At 56.4% G+C, this 18,093-nt stretch overlaps 1 protein-coding gene across 1 annotated transcript in view; it reads left to right on the forward strand.

Annotated features, from left to right (window-relative positions):
* Positions 1–17,519, forward strand: part of MAP2K3 (mitogen-activated protein kinase kinase 3) — a 29,306-nt gene extending 11,787 nt beyond the window's left edge. The window contains exons 2-12 of the mRNA XM_058703136.1: positions 3,451–3,517; positions 3,901–3,949; positions 4,989–5,102; positions 5,279–5,398; positions 6,728–6,844; positions 8,105–8,156; positions 9,589–9,716; positions 10,182–10,259; positions 14,496–14,635; positions 15,794–15,839; positions 16,468–17,519. Coding sequence (XP_058559119.1) covers positions 3,451–3,517; positions 3,901–3,949; positions 4,989–5,102; positions 5,279–5,398; positions 6,728–6,844; positions 8,105–8,156; positions 9,589–9,716; positions 10,182–10,259; positions 14,496–14,635; positions 15,794–15,839; positions 16,468–16,551 — 995 coding nt within the window. The 3' untranslated portion in view covers positions 16,552–17,519. The remainder of the gene's footprint in view (positions 1–3,450; positions 3,518–3,900; positions 3,950–4,988; positions 5,103–5,278; positions 5,399–6,727; positions 6,845–8,104; positions 8,157–9,588; positions 9,717–10,181; positions 10,260–14,495; positions 14,636–15,793; positions 15,840–16,467) is intronic.
* Positions 17,520–18,093: the final 574 nt, after the last annotated feature.

Genomic DNA, 18,093 nt, shown 5'->3' on the forward strand with positions numbered 1-18,093 from the left:
AAAAAGTTTCAAGTGAAGAATTAAAGTCACCCGTAATTCTCATTACGTAGGGTAGATGTTTTCACCTCCGTGGACAGGCTTATAATAACTACAGTGACCGTTTAGGGGCCAATCACATAGGCCCACCTACCGAGTGCCCAGCCTGTGCCAGTTACCTTGCAGACGAGCCTGCCTCAGAGGGGGCGCGTGTTCTCGGCGCTCCTGCTTCAGAGACACGGGCCTCGAGGGGCGGAGACGGGTCCAGGGCCGCGTCTCAGCAGGGGCGCCGAGCTGGACTCGGGCAGAGGCTGTCGCGTGCCAAATGCGGTGTCAGCAGCACCGGCCTGGCCAGTGGCCTCCTCAGGCCTCGGGCCCCGCGGCCCCGGGCCCCTGCTCCCACGCCAGAGGTCAGCGGTGATGTAGCCTGACCCGGGGCCAGCACAGAAGTCTGACCCAGAAGGCCCCGCACGCCTCGGCGTGGAATGTGCTGGGCCCAGGGAAACCCAGGGAAGCCTCTAGACTTCTGCTCAGCACAAGATGGCACAGTGCTCCCCGCGGGGGAGTGCAGCCTGCCAGTTCCTCCCCGGCAGGACGGGGTGCCACGAGCCCCTTGTGGTCTCCAAGTGGGCCAATCCAGAAGGGAGTCCCGGCCGGTCCCCTGACTCCCCGTGCAGCTTCTGAGCCTCGGTTTCCTCAAGTAAAGCAAGGCTGAGAATTCCTCCCTCTAGGGTTGTTGGAACGTCTGGAATAGATGGGAAGGGCCACTCGTGTGACCTTGACTGCTGCTGCCGCTGGACAAGAGAGAGACCCACCCAGCCCCTGACAACTGGCCACGCTGCCTCATATGTAAAATGGGATGAAAACACCTCCCACGTGGGCTCATGATGAGGTGACTGGTTTATCCCAGCGACAGGGAGCGGAGGGTGGTTCCCAGTGAATACTATTTGTAGAAGCTTGTTTCCTGAGGCCTCCGGGTTGGTCCTGGACAGGCCCAGGCTGGGGGGTCAAGTAGCTCTGATGGCAGCAGGGTGCTGTTCTGAGTGCCTTCTGTGATGCCTACTGAGCAGGTGCTTTCTTTATCCCCATTGTCTGGATGAGGATACTGAGGCTCAGAGAAGCATGGGGACTTGCCCAAGGGCACCCAGCCTCTAAGGGGCAAAGGTGGGATTTGAATTTGAGGCCAGAATGGAGTGAGCAGGCTCACTCCCGGCTCTGGGGTTGAGGACTGTGCCGTTGGGGTACTGACTTAGTAGTTGGCATGGGGGTCCCCTGGGTCAGGGCCTTTGGCTGGGACTGTGGCTCTGTCGCCGGCTGCTGGGGCACAGGCAGACCTGCCTCACAGCCAGGCATCTGGAGGGCCTTGGGCGGCTTCTGTGGGGAGGCTGCAGGTGTCTGCCTCCGTCACCCCCAGTGCTCTGCCCACCCACCCCGGTGCACACACTGGGACCCCCATCCCTGCTGGGGCCGTTCTACTTCTCGGTGGTTCATCTGAGGACAGCTGAGGCTGGGCCTCGTCTTCCCTATCCCGTCACTCGACAGTGGCGTCAGGCTCTGCCCGGCTGCGGGGTCCAGGCCCCCAAGCCAGGCTCCCAGATGGGGCACTGAGGCCGCACGGCACAGTGTGGTGGAGACTGGATCTGAACCCAGTTCAGAGGTGGCTTCAGGGGCTCAGGTCTCCTAGTGCTCTGTGCACACTCACAGCAGGTGGTACAGGGCCTCGGGCAGTTCCCAGTTCCTTGGGTGGCCAGTGGTATGTCTGTGGCGGCCTCGTGAGGCTGGCGGGGAGGGCAGAGCCGACGGCAGGGCATTGCCTGGGAGGTGAGAAGGATACTCCTGCAGGAGCCGGCAAGTGCCCTGGGAGGTTTCGGGGAGTCACGGTCAAGTCCCAGCTCTGCCACCCACATCCTCGGTGGCCTGGACAAGTTACTTCTTTGCTCTGGAAAATGGAGCTCCTTGTCCCGGTTGCCTGGGAGCAGGGGCCGGGGACTCAGGCCTGCCTCGGTCCTCACCGCTGGGCTCCCTGAGGTCCCTCAACTTGCTTTCCTGACTGTGAGGTGGCATTGTACCTTTTTGGGAGGGTGGCCTAATGAAGCTTCTTCCGCTGTGCCCAGCTCCAGCCACGTCCAGCGCTCCAGAATGTGGATTCTTCCTTAGGGCACCCGGCCACGCTTTCTCAGCTAGCCCAGGAGACGTGGGCACTGGGCCTTGGAGAAGGGAAGCCCCTCTCCCGTCCTTAGGGGTGAGGGTGAGGGTGAGGGAGGTGCGGCCTCGGGACTCAAGGCCTGCCCGGAGCCCTCGGGAGGGAAGCGAGCTTCCTGGGGTGCTCTTGGAGGGGGCAGCAAAGGCAAGAACTTCGTGGGGGTGGGACAGAAATAGGCACCAGGCTTCAGCCTGCAGCTCCCCAGCCTGCGTCCGCTCGGGCTTCCCAGCCATCCCTGCGGTGGGCGTCCGCATTCCAAGGTGACAGATGGGGAAATTGAGGCTCAGAAGAGGGGTGGGCAGCAGAGCTGGGATCTGAAAGGAGTTCTCTCTGCCTCAGATGCTGCCCCTACCCCCGCCCCACCAAGGTTAGCAGCACAAGTGGGAGAAGGAGGCTATATCTGTTTCTTAGCACCGCAGGCTGGGGGCTTCACAGAAACTTCCTGTCTGACGGTTCTGGAGGCCAGAAGTCCCATCAAGGTGTTGGCTGGCTGGTTCCTTCTGAGGCTGTGAGGGAGGGATCCGTTCCGGGCCTCTCTCCTAGCTTCTGGTATCCTTAGTAGCTCCTTGGCTTGCAGGTGGCCATCTTCTCCCTGTGTCTCCTCACCTTCCAGCTGTGCGTGCCTGTCTCTGGGTCCAAATTTCCTTTTCGAAAGGACCCAGTCATACTGGATTACAGCCCACCCTCATGACCTCGTTTTAACTTAATCGTCTCTGTAAAGACCCCATCTCCAAATAGGGTGACACTCTTAGGACTTCAACACATGAATTTTCAGGGGGCGCAGCTGAACCCTTACCAGAAACTTTAGGACACAGGGCTTCCGCCTAGGGTGGGAGCACCGGGCCCCGGCAGAAACCTCAGCTGCTCAGACCCGGCCCTGCTCCCTGAGGCGGGTGCTCAGTGGCAGCCTGATGTGTGGCCCGTGGGACAGATCTGCAATGGAGCCACCTTCCCGGGAGGCGTACTCTGGAGGCGCCATCTTTTCTCGGGTGGTTTGGGGGGGTGATTGCCCGGGGCCCAGTGGGACCTGAGGGCCACTGCTGGGAGGGCCAGTGGGGCTTGAGCCAGGAACATCCCGCAGGTGCCCAGAGGTTCCAGGCCTCATCAGGGCCCTGCCCACACTGACCCTCAGCATCTGTGTCTGCACCTGGGACCCCTTGAGGGCCAGAGGCCTGAGCCGTTTATGTCCCCAGGTTTGTCCGGCCTAGGGAGTGCCCAGGGGATGTTGATAGACTGAGCTGACCAGATGCCTTACCTTCTCTCCATCTTAGGGAAATCCAAGAGGAAGAAGGATTTACGGATATCCTGCATGTCCAAGCCGCCTGTACCCAACCCTACGTAAGTCCACCTCAGTTTTTCCCCTGGCTCAGCCTGGAGAGGGCCCAGGGGAGGGGAACAAGCAGGGGGCAGCGTGTCCTGGACGGCCCTGGTGGGGTGGCCACAGGGCTCACAGGCGTCGCACATCCGCTCTGTGTCCCCTTCTCACTCATCTCAGAGATGGGAAGGCGAGGCTCTGGCCATGTCTGTGTGGCCACGCCTTGTGTCTGGTACGGCAGATGCTGAGTGACTGAGACTAGGTGCCTTGAGGAGCACCACCTCCCTCAAGCTGCCTCCCGGGGACAGGACGCGTCTCTGGCTCCCGTGCCAGCCTGGTTTGCTCCTTCTCTCGGGGAAGGATGTGGTTCTCTCCAAGGCTCATGGGGTGTGCTTCCTCCCCACAGACCCCCCCGGAACCTGGACTCTCGGACCTTCATCACCATCGGAGACAGGGTAGGTGCTGGCTGCCTACTTGGGGTGGGGCCTTCATGTCTCTGAATCTCGGTGTCTTCATGACAGATGAGCCCACGCTGACTCTGTAGGGCCTGTTGGAGGTGGCTCTGGGAGGTGGAAGGAGCTGGGCTTGGGAGAGGAGCCTCACGCTCCAGATGGTGGCCTTGTGGCCCTGGGCTGCCCACTTTCAGACCGCCACATTTGGACTGGGGCGAGTCGGCCTGCCTCGTGGAGCCCTGGAGAGCCAGAGCAGTGTGAAGTTTCCTGATCTCAGAGTTTGGGTCATGGGGCCGCCTGCGTCCACCTCACCTGTGGGAATGGTGTGTGGAACGTGCAGACTCCTGGCTCTGTCCTCAGAACCAGCACCTGGGAACCTGCATTTCACGTGCACCTCCTGATGCATGGACACCAGTGGTTAAGATGCTGGCTCAGGGTCGGTGCCTCACCCACAGGAGATACCAAGGGTCCCCAGGCAGAGACCCCACTGTAGAGGCATCCCCTTGGCTGACAGCCTCTCCCAGGCTAATTTTCCTTCTCTGACACTTGTCACTGGGTGCTGTCCCGCTCATCTAGTTGTTTATTCCTTTCTTGCCTGCCCTACAGTAGAGGGCCTAGGGCCACACTGCTCACTATGAGGGTAAGACCTTGTTCTGTTCTCTCCAGGAGCTCACACATAGTAGGTGCTCAGTAAATACTGGTTGAATGAAAGATTTAGTCCTACCACCTGAATGGGCTAGGGGACAAGAGGGAAGGGCATCTCTTGAGCTCTCTGTGCCTGCCGGGGGCATTTCATAGGTGGTCTTACTTATACCTTGTGGAAGCCTTTGGACGTTGGGGCTATGCCTGTTTTGTAGAGGGTGACGTGAGTCTGAGAAGTTCAGTGACTTGCCCCAGGTCACACGGCAGAAGGTGGTTGGTATAGGATTTGAGCCCAGGTCTCACTGGCTGTTTTTAATTTCTGCTGCCCCAGCTCTCTCTACTGGGCAAGGTGCGAGGGTAGGCTCCTAACTTGTGGTTTCTCTCATTTCTGTCCCCCAAGAATTTTGAGGTAGAGGCCGATGACCTGGTGACCATCTCAGAGCTGGGCCGTGGAGCCTATGGGGTGGTGGAGAAGGTGCGGCATGCCCAGAGTGGCACCATCATGGCCGTTAAGGTAAGCAGGGCCCCAGCCAGTCAGGGAGGGGACACTTGGGAGGCTTCCTGGAGGAGGCATGGGGGGCTGAGCCTTGAAGGGGAGGCTGAGGGCACCCCTTGAAGCTCCTTGAAGGGTTGGTGGGGTGGTCGCCCTCTGACGTGTGGCGCCTGAACCGTAACCCTCTCTTCCTGCAGCGGATCCGGGCCACTGTGAACTCACAGGAGCAGAAGCGTCTGCTCATGGACTTGGACATCAACATGCGCACGGTCGACTGCTTCTACACTGTCACCTTCTATGGGGCCCTCTTCAGAGAGGTGCGGCCCTGGTGGGAGGGTGGGAGGTGGGTGCCAGGGTACGCTGCCCCACCCCCACCTCTCTTCTGCACACCTGCCCCACTCTGTCTAGCCTGCGGTCCGCTGTTGCTCATGCTGGGCCCCCAGCAGACACTTGCTGAGCGCCCCTGTGTGCCAGGTGGCAGGCACAAGAGTGAGATGGTACATGCTGGGTCTTGAGAGCTCAGGCCCAGAGGCCAAACTGCCTGGCTCCCCTGCTTCCTGCCTCAGTTTCCTTGCCTGTGAAATGAGGCCAGTAATTGTGTCCACCTCGAAAGGTTGCATGGGTTTGAAGTGATGTGGCCCAGGGCCTGGCACTCACTCTGCCCGTGTGCTTCACCGGCCTCCAGGCTGGCAGGGCAGGGCTCCAGGTAGGGGCGGTCATGGAGGTATGCGAGGGTCCGACTCTTAGTCTGTGGGAAGGTCTGCATGTGGGATGAGAGAGGGGTCAGGGTGATGCCATGGCGGAAGGATGGGCTCCCGCGGGATGCTCCCTGACCATCTACTGGGTTCCCGGTTTTCCCGGGTGCGGTGGACCCATTTGTGAGTCAGCCCCTCATTATCCACCTGTCTGATTGGCTCAGCACCTGCTGAGTGCCAGGTGCAGGCTGGTCATCCCCTTGCTGCTGGGGGGAAGGACACACACTTGGGCCTCACTGCACGTAGGGTCAGAGTTGGCAGGGAGGCACGGGGTCCTGTGGGTACCCCAAGGAGATGCCATACCTAGTCTTCCCAGAAGGCTGTCCTGAAAGATAGGTGGGCGTTTGTGGGGCAACAGGGTGTGGGGGAGGCAGGGCTTTGCAGGAGAAGAAGGGAACCGTCCATCAAGGCCAGAGCTGGGGTGACCTAGGCGTGTTGGGGGCCGCAGTGGCTGAGGTCAGGAGGGGTCTGCAGGGCAGGGTCATGGAGCTGAGCTGCAGCCAGATCCTGAGAGCCCTTATTGGGAGGAACATAATTAGGTGTGTGTTTCAGTCACTTCTTTCTAGAAAACTGCCATGGAATTAGGGATCAGATCGGGGAGACCAGAGGCAAAAGAGGTGGACAAGGCTGGTGGGTATACTACCTACCTAGTAGTGTGGACAAGCATGGAAGGTGGAGAAGCAGAAGCTGAAAGATTTTGGGGGCAGAAAGGGTGGAGCTGGGAGCTCAGTAAATCTTTGTGGGCTGAGGTGGGCGGGCAGACGTGTCTGTAGGAAGGCCTGACCGGCACGGGGGAGGCAGGCGTGTGCTGACGCTGGCTCCAGGGCGGGCTGTCCAGGCCCAGGTGCAGCCTCAGGTAACCCAGGCTGACCTCCAGGTGTCCTTCCACAGGGAGATGTGTGGATCTGCATGGAGCTCATGGACACATCCCTGGACAAGTTCTACCGGAAAGTGCTCGATAAAAACATGACCATTCCAGAGGACATCCTGGGGGAAATTGCTGTGTCTGTAAGTAATTGCCTCAGGCTTGGGTGGGGCTGGGGGGGTCCCAGTTACATAGCCAGAGGCCCCAGCCCTGCCCCAGTAGGCACAGAGCTCAGCCTAATGGTGATAACTTGGGCATAGGTGGGTCCCCAGTGTGGCCCTGAACCTGGGTAACTGCCCTCCAGGGACCCGACTCTCCCACTCTGGGTCAGAGCCTTTTTGCGAGGAGACCCCAGAGGCTGGGGCTCCCAGAGCCACACAGATTTGGAAGATCTCAGGCCTCTAGACCTTTGTGTACAGGCCTGAGCTTTCTAGACCAATTTATTATCATTATTATTACTATTATTAACGTGTATTTATTTTTGAGAGAGAGAGAGAGGCAGAGTGTGAGCAGGAGAGGGGCAGAGAGGAAGGGAGACACAGAATCTGAAGCAGGCTCCAGGCTCTGAACTATCAGCACAGAGCCTGACACAGGGCTTGAACTCATGAACCATGAGATCATGACCTGAACTGAAGTCGGATGCTTAACCAGCTGAGCCACCCAGATTCCCCAAGACCATTTTTAAAGAAAGAACTTAGTACTTGCAACTTCCTCATGCCAAAAAATGCCCTGAGACAGCTCATAGAGGGACAAGCTAAGTTGGGGGGAAGGTTAGCATTCATAATGTTCACCTTTTGAGGTTGAACATTTCTAAAGGAGGGTAGCAACCCTGGGTTTGAGCATCCTGGCAGCCAGAGGGAAAAAGGGTGCTTCTCGATCTTGACTACATCCAGGAACATTTAAAACATACCCATGCCAGGGTAGTGAGTCAGAATCTTTGGGGTAATTGTCCAGGCTTCCCCTATGTCTCCCTGAGGGGAATGGCTTAAGCATATAGCCCACTGGTTCTCATGAAGGAGAGGGGCCAGGGATGCTGCAGAAGGGCTAGGTTTTACCCCATAGCCTGGTAGGAGGTGTTGACAGCCTCTTGGAGGGGTCACAGGTCTGGAACTCTGAGGGTCTTGGGTACATCATTTCCCTGATAAAGGCTTGGTTGGGCCTGAGACCTTGGCCCTCTAGGGTTGGTGGGAGAAAAGTAGGAGGCTGGGTGTGCCTGCACCAAGAAGGCCATGACAGCGGGGTGAATGGGGGCATGGGAGCAAGAGCCTGGGGTAGCGAGGGGCTGGGCCATGTGTATGGGAGAGGGAGACAGGTGGACGAGGGTAGGGGTCTTCCTGGTCTGTCATTGTCGATGCCACCGGAAGTAACGCAGCCTGTCTTTCCTCCTCCTGCGCCGATGCCAGATCGTCCGGGCACTGGAGCATCTGCACAGCAAGCTGTCCGTGATCCACAGAGGTCAGTGCCTGCCGCTCACCATCCGGGAGGGGCCTGCAGGCTACTCATACACGGTCCCGCCCAGTCCTGCAAGGAGGGTGGACCTTCCCCTTTTCCAAGATGAGCCACCTTCTCAGGTGATAGGTAGTCACGTGCCCATTAGGGTCAGGAGCTGAGCCTGCTTCCCAGTCCAGGCCACTGTCAACCTCTCCAAACCATTTTCCTTGGCTTCCGCCCCCCCCAGCCCCACGCCCCCACGTGCTTCCCTTAGGTTTGCTGGTGCTCGGAGCAAAAACTGGACATTCGTCCTGGGAATGCTGCTGAATTTGCTTCGACGTATCATTTAGATATCGTGAAATGCTCAGATCTGTAGTTACCATTCAATGAGTCTGTTCAGAGTTTACATCCACATGAAACCCTGGCCCTTTTGAGGATGCAGGATGTTTCCACCTTCTGCCGCACCCCCAGAAACTTCTCTGTGCCTTTCTTGGTCAGCCCCCGCCCCTACATACCCCCTGCACCTCTCATCTGATTTTTCCTACAGTAAGTTGGTTTTATGTGTCCTTGAACTTCATGTGAATGGATTCACATGGCCTCTCTCCGCCCTTTTTCACTCGGCCTAATGTTTCTGAGGTTCACTGGGGCTGTGTGTATCGCAGTTCTTTCCTTTTTGTTCTGGGTAGTTCACTATCCCAGACGTACTGTTTTTTACCAAGTTAAATTAGACCAGGCCTGCTTTGACTACTCAGTCGCCATCCCAGCTCCGGCCCCAGGTCACCCCTGTGGTGGTTCAGTATGGAACCTGTGGTTCTCTTCCTATGCATTTCTATCCTGACACACACAGGAAAGCATGCCGGTTTACGTGTGTCTTGTGTGTGCTTTTGCTGGACGATTCCCTGCTGCGTGCCCCGTAGCATGCTCTGTGTGGATCTTGAGTCATGGCGTGGGCTCCGTGTTTTCATGCACCTCTCCTGTGTTTTTGCTGCTGCCCTGTGCTTCCTGGCCAAACCTCCCGACCTCTCAGCATAGACGCTCGGGTGATTTCTGGCTTCTGTCAGTGATGCTCCGCCCCACCAAATCCCCAGCCCGGGAGGACCCCAGAGCTAGAGGTTATAACAGGAAATAGGCCGAGTCCGGCTGTGGGGCTGCCCGGCGGGTGTGAGATTCGCCCCCAGACCTTGTGTCCAAAGTGCTGATGGTGGACACAGAGACGAGGTCCTGGTAGAGACTCACTTCCTTCCCCACTCGTGGCCGGTGACTAGGGCACGTTCTGGCTTCGCTGCCTCCATCTTTGTGACCTTGGACTGGAGCGGAGCCTCTCAGAGCCTTATCTCTCATCCACTCCCTGGTATCATGTGCCCCTTGGGTGACTGGGGCGTAGGAGGAGCCTGCTGGCCTCCAGTGGAGACTCACAACCCCACATGAAGAAAAAGGTGTGTTCTGTCCCTGGCAGATGTGAAGCCGTCCAATGTCCTCATCAACAAGGAGGGTCATGTGAAGATGTGCGACTTCGGGATTAGTGGCTATTTGGTGGACTCTGTGGCCAAGACGCTGGATGCTGGCTGCAAGCCCTACATGGCTGTGAGTGGTCCCCACACCGCTCCGGGTCCCAAACCACAGCTGAGGTTCAGGAGGGACGTGCCTGGGAGCTCATCGTCGGGCCATGTCCTCTGTCCATTGGGGTGGCCAGAGCCCCTCTTTACCCCGGGTATTAGCTGTGCTCCAAAGTGCCCGTTTGGGTGATAAGTTTCATACACAGCCACATGGTGGTGGCTTGTGGTATCTTTGTGGATCCCAAGTCTGTCCCAGTGGCCTGGGCGGGGGTAGCTGCGAGGCATGGTTTGGGCGTTCACCACAAGACCCTGGCCCTCGCTGGCCTCAGTTTTCTCACCTGCCCCATGGGGGGTGGGGAGTGGGATAGGATGAGCACTGACCCCTCCGTTTGGGGTGGGAGAGGCAAGACCCAGCCAAGGGAACCTTGGGCGGCCCCTCCTCTGGCCCCTCACCAGGGTGTGCGTGTTCATGTCTCACTGGTCCCTTTTACAGCCCGAGAGAATCAACCCGGAGCTGAACCAGAAGGGCTACAACGTCAAGTCCGACGTCTGGAGCCTCGGCATCACCATGGTACTGCTCGGAGCTGGGTCCAGCCCTTGCTGGTCGGGTGGGGGCCAGGGTGGGGCCAGGCCCAGTCCATGAGCTTTTGGAGGGCCCATCAGATAGTTTAGGCCTGGAAAAAAGTGTTGGCTTCACCATCTGAGAAGAAAATGTACCATCAAAAGTTAAGGTATATTTAAGAGAATATCTATAGATGGCATTAGGTCCTTCCCTAGTGGGGAGGTGTGTCCTTCATGAAAGTTCTTGATGGCTTGTGATAATTTGTCCGTTAGACTTTCTCCAGAGCTCACTGTGCTTGTTGAGAAATCACAGGCAAGTCCAAATTAAGTGGGCTTCTGGTACCCAAATAATTTAAAAAGCAAAATGGCAAAAATTAAAAAAAAAATTTTTTTTTTCATAGCAAGAAGTTTGTTGCTTGTGAGGTCCTTGTGCATTTCCTTGAGTGTGGTAGGATGGGGCAGTGGGCTGTCAGTCCTGGGCTGTGGGGGGCTTGGGTGGGGTGGGGCAGGTGCCCGGCAGAGCTGGCGTGGCTACATGAGGTCCAAGAGGAGGGCGGGGTTCGTGTGCTGCTTGCTCTTTCTAGAACTGCCCAGCCGACGCCTGCTCCTGCCTGAGTCAGGGCTTGGCTCCGGTGTAGGTCAAGGTTTATTTATATATTTCTTCAGAAAGCCCCTTCTGGTACCCATGTGGAGAATGGGCTGAAGGGACAGGAAAAAGACCAGGATGCGAGTACCCCTCCTGCCCCCCGCAAGAATACCTGGGGAAAGGTTACTGTCATGGTGGCCCCAGTATGCACACGGGACTGACTCAGTTGGCTGAGGTGAGGGGTCATCAGCCTCTATTCCGATCCCAACCATTGGGACTAATGGGTTGTGTCTGGGATGTGGATTAGCCCTTGATGTTTGCTTGGTGTCAGCACCCTCCCTGTCCCAGCCCTTTTGGCCGCCAGCTCTTAGGGACAGGGTATAATTGGTAATCAAAAATCAAACCAGTAAAATACCTCATGGGAAGGGGCGTGGAGAGGAGAGATTCAGGTAGGAGTGGAGCAGCATTAATCTTCTGAGGAGGTGGGGGAGGAACCCACAGGGCTTTCTGGGTGAAGGCCCTGAGGTGGGGTGTGCCTAGTATCTGCCTGGGGGCCAGAATCGAGGGGAGATCAGAAAAGGGCGAGGCGGGAGTTCAGGATCAACGTAGATGTTTTGGATCTTACCGATAATGCAGTTTTATCATCCTGTTCCCCCTCATCGCTGTGACTGGTAAGCTGTGTCTGTGTGCAATAACCAGGAAAGGTCCAAAATCAAAATCATTTGTCAGAGACACAGAATCGGGTGATGCCTTCGGTTTTGCTTGATAGTGCCAACACGATCGTTTTTTACTTAAGTGTGTTTTTTCTCGGAGCAGAGAGGAGTAGTCAGAGCCTAAAGGTGCACGCTGTGCCTGCAGATAAGAGCTTCTCACCTCCTGAGTTAAAAAGATAAGAGCAAACTCTTGCAGGATGTACAGACTGCACAGAACTGGTTGGATGTTAGAGACCCCATTCATGACCGCTTGACACACACACACCCCTGCTCCCCCCCATCCATCCCTCCCTCCCATCCATCTGTCCATCTGTCATTACTGGGGACCCACCGCATCCCGGTGACGTTCTGGTGTCTCTGGTGGAACTTGGGCAAGTGCGTGCTTAGTGCGTACTTCAGTTAGCAAATGCTGTGTAACAAAGTGGACCTGAACCTAGTGACATAAACCAATAATAGTTTATTTTTTCTGCTGTTTCTGTATTCCGGACTGGGTTAGCCAGGCAGTTCTTCCACTACACTTGGCTCTGGCTGGGGTCAGGGCTGGGCCGGAAGGTCCAAGAGGGCTCTGCAAACGTGGGGCCTTCACGCAGCTTCCTCCTGGCTGACTGCCCGCCGGGTTCCTCACAACGTGGTGGGGAGGGTAGTTGAAGTCTTTTGTGGTGGCTTCTACGAGGGGAGAGCTCTTACGTGCTTGTCAGAGGACTGGCATAGTGTCTCCTCTGCCTCATTATGTTGGTCATAGTGTCACAGGCCAGCCCAGGTTCAAGGAGAAATAAACTCCAGGTCTAGATGGGGGGGCCGGCAGGTGCCCACAGGAAAAGCTGTAATAGCAGCTTAGGGAACTGGCTGCCTTGGTACAGGTTAGGTCCCCTCCCCCCATAAGTTTCAAAAGTAATAGAACAACATCTAAGAATACAGAAGAAAAATAAAAGGGGGTAGAAAAATCAGTGTGACTGTTCTCAAAGACACACAGCCCCTTCTTCCTGCTGTCAGCTGCCAACGTTGTGCGTTTCCTTCTAGATGTTTTGCCTTTTTCTGAAAAACCTCTATGGTTTTTATTTCACTTTTTTCACTTAGCATCTCATCACTCGTGTTCCTCTGGGTAGTTACAAATCCCTGTAGGCATCTCTTCGAGAGACTCCACAGCCAACTGCCACCATCTACTCAGTCCCTAATGTGAGGCGTTTCACTCGTGTCTGGTTTTTTCTTTCTATTTGAAATCCCCGGCCGACCTGGGGGAGTGACCGGTGAAGCGCTGTGCGACGGGCCTGTCACTCTGGGTGGTCTTCTCCAGTGCTCTGAGCCCACCCCGAGAGGCCCTCTGCAGGCACTTGACCACAGCCAGAACATATAGATATGGCATGATATTGGGAAGGCTCTGGGCCATAACGAGTGTTGATCAAGTGCCGATCACGTGAACACCTGAATGATGGGCACGGCCGAGACTCAGCCGCCCTGCGGCAGGCCAGTCCCCGGCACTGGGTGTTCAGACTGCTTCTTAATGTTCACTATTACAGATCACACCACACCGTGCATTTTTTGTTCCCAGAGGCTGTTTTGTTTTGGGTTTCATATTTTGCGCTCTTTAGAAAAAATTACCGGGAAAAAGGATTACGAGGTCAAGAGTCTGGACTGTTTTCTGTTTTCCTAATTATGAGCTCTAGTAGGCCACAGGGTCCTTCCCTGGAAACCCGTAGAGGATCCTCACTTCTGCTGGTTGGAATCGGTGCACATTCTAGGAAAAAGCACCCTCCCTGAATTTGTCCCGTGAAAATACACACAGGATCGCCACCATTCCCGCTGGATTGCACACACCCTCCATCTGAGAGTTTTTATTTATGTCTTGGCTGGAAAGGGGCCTTGAGCCTAATGGGAAGGCCCTTTCTTAGCACAATAATTAGTGATCTGTTCAGGCGCCAGTTGCCAACACGAAGCATTTGTTTGAGCCGAGGTCTCTTGTGTTCATTATGGTGATTATGGCCTGTCAGTGAGCAGTCTCTGTGCTATTCCAGGCGGGGGCCTGGGCTGACCTGATTTTTTTTTTTTTTTTTTTTTTTTTTAATCTTGGCAGTCAAACTCGGAACCCAGAGTTTATCGTAAGATAGCTGGTCTTTTCCACAAATGACTTCCCACCAACTAGGTGCCTGGCACGGGTGCCGAGGCCAGGTGGCCTTGATGTCACCTGCAGGCAGGCCCAGGTTCAGGAGGAGTGACAAGGCCACCGTGGCCATGTGTCCAGGGGGTCAGCAGGATTGGGAGGTCTTCCTGGAGGAGGAGGCATTGGAAATGGGTCCTGCAGGACGCCGCTGGGTGGGGGTGGGGGAGGGAGAAGGAGGAGGGGCATCTGCAAACTTCAGTTCCCGACGGGCCTGAGGGGCTGTTGCAGAGACGAAGCAGCTGACCGAGCGCCGGCCTCACCATCTACAGCTCTGGGGAGAGATCGGCTTCTGAGAATAATTCCATTTCCCATTTGCCTGCTCTGTCATAACCACAACTGTCCAAATAAGTGGCAGCAGATACTTAGACCTTGTGGAGACGTTAGGGAGAGGAGTGGCAGTTCTTTGCCGATGGCTGCCTTGTGGCAGGTGTCCCAGGGTCGCCGGCTGCTCTGATTTTTCCAGACTAGCTGGAACTTGGGTTTTTGTGTAAAACCTCCTTCCAGACTAGCTGGAAGTTGGGTTTTTACGTCAAACTTTCTGCATTTAGATTGTTTAAGAGCCCAATGACATTCAAGCCAGTTACAACCCGGGCCTAGATTTGCTTCGTGAGCCATGGTCTCTGCCGGCTGGGTTACAGGAACCGGCTGTTGGTGTCACCCCGGCTCTCACAACCCGCGTTGTGGCCCAGCTTGGGGCGCCAAGCCAAGACAGGCAGGTTTCCCCAAATGCTCTGTCTCCGGGTGCAGAGTGTGGGCGCATCTGACCCAGTGCCGCTGTCCCCACTGCAGATCGAGATGGCCATTCTACGGTTTCCTTATGAATCCTGGGGGACCCCGTTCCAGCAGCTGAAACAGGTTGTGGAGGAGCCATCTCCCCAGCTCCCAGCTGACTCGTTCTCTCCCGAGTTTGTGGACTTCACTGCACAGTGGTGAGTGAGCGGCCCTGCGATGGCTCTGGGGCTTCCCCAAGCCCCGGTCAGCACCCCTCCCTGCCCCGGCCAGATTCCCGCTCTTCCCTCGCCTGGCCCCCTTCTCCTTGAGCAGATAAACCCCCAAACAGCATAGCCTCAAAATATGCAGGGCAGAAATAGAACACGAGGAAAATCTGGCAAACTGTGGTCCTAGAGGTGGACAGACCTAGAGGGGGACAGTCCTGGAGGTGGACAGTCCCGGAGGTGGAGAGTCCTAGAGGGGGACAGTCCTAGAGATGGACAGACCAGGTAGACTGAAAAAGCAAACAAAAAACAGATGGAGGATTTGAACAGCGTTAACAGAGTTGCTTTTATTGCTGTTGAGAACTTTGTACCAAATTAAAGAATGCCCGTGTGAGCTTCATGTAAAAAAATATATATCGTGTTAGAGATTACAAAGGAAATGGGAAGAAGGGAAAAGGCAGAGTCATATAGGTCATGTTCCTTGCCTGTAGTTAAATCAAACAAAAAGTGCGTAACTGAAGAGGAAAAAGATACGTGGAAATTCAAAGTAAATTCTTGTGACCAACTCTTGGGGTTTGAAAGAGGTTTGAAAAATAGAAATACAAAGTATTCAGAAGTGAAAGAACATATCAACATATCTATGTGTCGTGGGCAAAGAGCACCTCAGAGGAAAATTTGTATTCTTTATTTCTTTTACTAGAAAATAAGAAAGACCAAAAACAAATGAGCCCCACAAACAGAGTGCCTGGTCACCTTGATCCCTTAACACTGAGGCCTCCCCTCTCCCAAGACCCGTGATAAGGAATTTCCCTTCTGAGTCAGGACACTGAGGACACGATTGTTAACTATCGCATCTCAATGTCATTTGGTATCGGGGTCATTGAGAACTCCCTAGACCTCTCTAGAGGCAAAAAAATGAATGCCCCAAGAGGCAAGGGAAGTTCGTCCAAGTCTCTGTAGTTTGTACCCACAGATCCCACTCCGTCCTCAGAACCCCCCCCCCCCCGCCCCCGAATAGCCGCCCCCTCCTTGCCGTTGCCCCAGGAGCACGTGTGTCCTAAGTGCCCGGTTAGGGGTGAGCCCGCCCTGGCTCGGCCGGCCTAGAGACCTCCTTTATGCCGGCCTGGCTCAGCCTGCCCTGTTCTCTCCTAGCCTGAGGAAGAGCCCCGCGGAGCGCATGAGCTACCTGGAGCTGATGGTAAGTGCGGGGCACGGGCAGTGGATTGGCAGGGCTCTGGGGAGGGGGCTGCCTCCCTGTGCACAGAGATGGGCAGCGCCTTCGGCCCGCCTCTGTCTTGATTCCTTCAGGTGTGCAGCCGTTGGCTCGGGCGTACCCTGGCGCCCTCCCCCGCCTCCACACCAGGCCCCGTGGAGGGGCACACGGCCACGCTCTGACACACAGGGCGGAGGGGCGGGGCGTGGTGCACGGTGGCGGGAGGCGAGCCATTTTATCCCCAGGCATCAGGGAAGGCTTCACAGAGGAGGTGATATGTGAACTGGGTTTGGAAGGGTGAATGAGGATTTATTTGCTGCTGGAGAGGGCGTTCCACTTGGCTGGAGGCCTGGCATGTGTGGGGAAAAGGGAGTGTGGTGTGGCCAGGGGATGGCTGCAGGAGGGCCGAGGAGGAAGCCGTCAACCTGTCTCTAGAAGGAAGGCTCCCTGAAGATGGAGGTCCTAGAAGGATGAGTAGGAGTTGGCCAGGCAGAAGAGAGGTGTCCTGGGAGGAGGAGCACCCAGGGGTTGGGGGTGGTTTGGGGAGGTAGGGGCGTCTCCACCTCGCCTCCTCACCCTTACCCGAGGTGACTGCCCTCTCTTGTCCCACCAGGAGCACCCTTTCTTCACCTTGCACAAAACCAAGAAGACGGACATTGCTGCCTTTGTGAAGGAGATCCTGGGGGAGGACTCGTAGGGGGTGGGGCCGTGGACTCCGCTCTGGCCCTCCAGCGCCCCACAGCCCTCCCTGCCAGGGCAGTGCTTGCCCACACCCATAAGCTACTGCCACCCCGGCCTTGGGTGTTTGGGGAAGAATCAAGGGGGCTGCTCGTGTCTGGCTTGGCAACAGGCCATTCGTCCCAAGTGCCAAAGAACCAGACCGCCAGAGCCCCCAGCCAGGCCCGCGTGGGCCCCACCAGTGCCTCTGCCCCTGCTGCTCCAAGGACCCCGAGTCTCCAGCCCCCGAGATCCTGGACTTGGAGGGGCCTGGATGGCCTCCACCGGACCCCGCTGCCCCTCACAGAGAAGGCAGCCAGTGCCTGTGTTCAGGAAGCTGCCTTGGCCCAAGCCCTGGATGCCACCCAAGTTGTATATTTTTTTATGTCTTGACCGAATGGACTTTGCACACTTTGGCCTAGGGTGGCCACACCTCTGTCCTGGCATCAGTGTGGGGGACACGATCGGGGGATGAGCCATGTGAATCCGCCAGAGCCCCCACGAGTGTGAGGACAGAGCCACTCGAGCCTTCACCCCAGCACTGGCAAATAGGGCCTCTAAGGACAAGCGGGCTCAACCTAGCCCCACCCACTGCCTCGGGAGTGGGGGGGTTGTTTCACTTTTTTGTTTTAATTTATCCTCTTGATTTTTTTTTTTTTTTCTCTTGCTTTGTGGGTTTGCCTGGTTTCTCTTGCATGGTTTGGAGCCGATCACGTTTCTCTCACCCCCTAGGGACCAGCAGGTGGAGAACCCCTGCCTCTGCTCAGCCTGGGGTCTAGGGGGATGGGCCCAAGGTCTCTGCTCAGAGAGGTGCTAGGGGAGCTGTCTAGCTCACTCTCCTTGGGGACCGGCTCAACAGGGGCTGTGGATTTGCTTTTGGTGTTGTTTAAAAAAAAAAAAAAAAGAAAAAATATATTTTTTTGAAGAAAGACTGCCCAGGGTCTTCTCCCTGATGGGTTGGGGCAGTTACCTGATTGTTGTTTTAATTTAAAAAAAAAAAAAAAAAAAAGTGGGACACAGGTTGTGTGAGACTGTGTGTCATAGCGGCGAGCGCCACTCCTTGGTGAAGATCTGTGCCCACGGAAGGACCTCTTGCTCCTGGGACAGGGCCAGGGGAGTGTGATTGGGGGAGGGGGTGCCTGCTGAACTCTCCAGGGCCCTGCACTTGACAGGCCCTTCCCCATGTGAGGACACGGAAGCTCCCAGACAAGGCTCCAGGCCCTGTGCTGGATGCTGGACAGAGCAGACACAGGCCTGATCCACTGGGGGAACGGCCTGTCCCGCCGCCATTGAAGGTTGCATCAGCCTTGGCACACTCACCTCCTCGAGGGTGTTGTGTTCCTGTCGCAGGTAACATTGTTCTCCCCGGTTCACACAGAAAACAGGCCCAGAAAGCTGAAGTGACTTGCTCAAAGCCACACACCTTGGGAGATGGAGGAACTGAGGCTTGGGGACAGGTATAGGCCCCCTGGAGAGGGCTCTGAGGAGAGTGGGGGGCAGCTCAAGGAAGGCCTCCTTGCCA

Source organism: Neofelis nebulosa, chromosome 16 (assembly GCF_028018385.1).
Source record: "Neofelis nebulosa isolate mNeoNeb1 chromosome 16, mNeoNeb1.pri, whole genome shotgun sequence".
NCBI classification, from domain to species: Eukaryota; Metazoa; Chordata; class Mammalia; order Carnivora; family Felidae; genus Neofelis; species Neofelis nebulosa.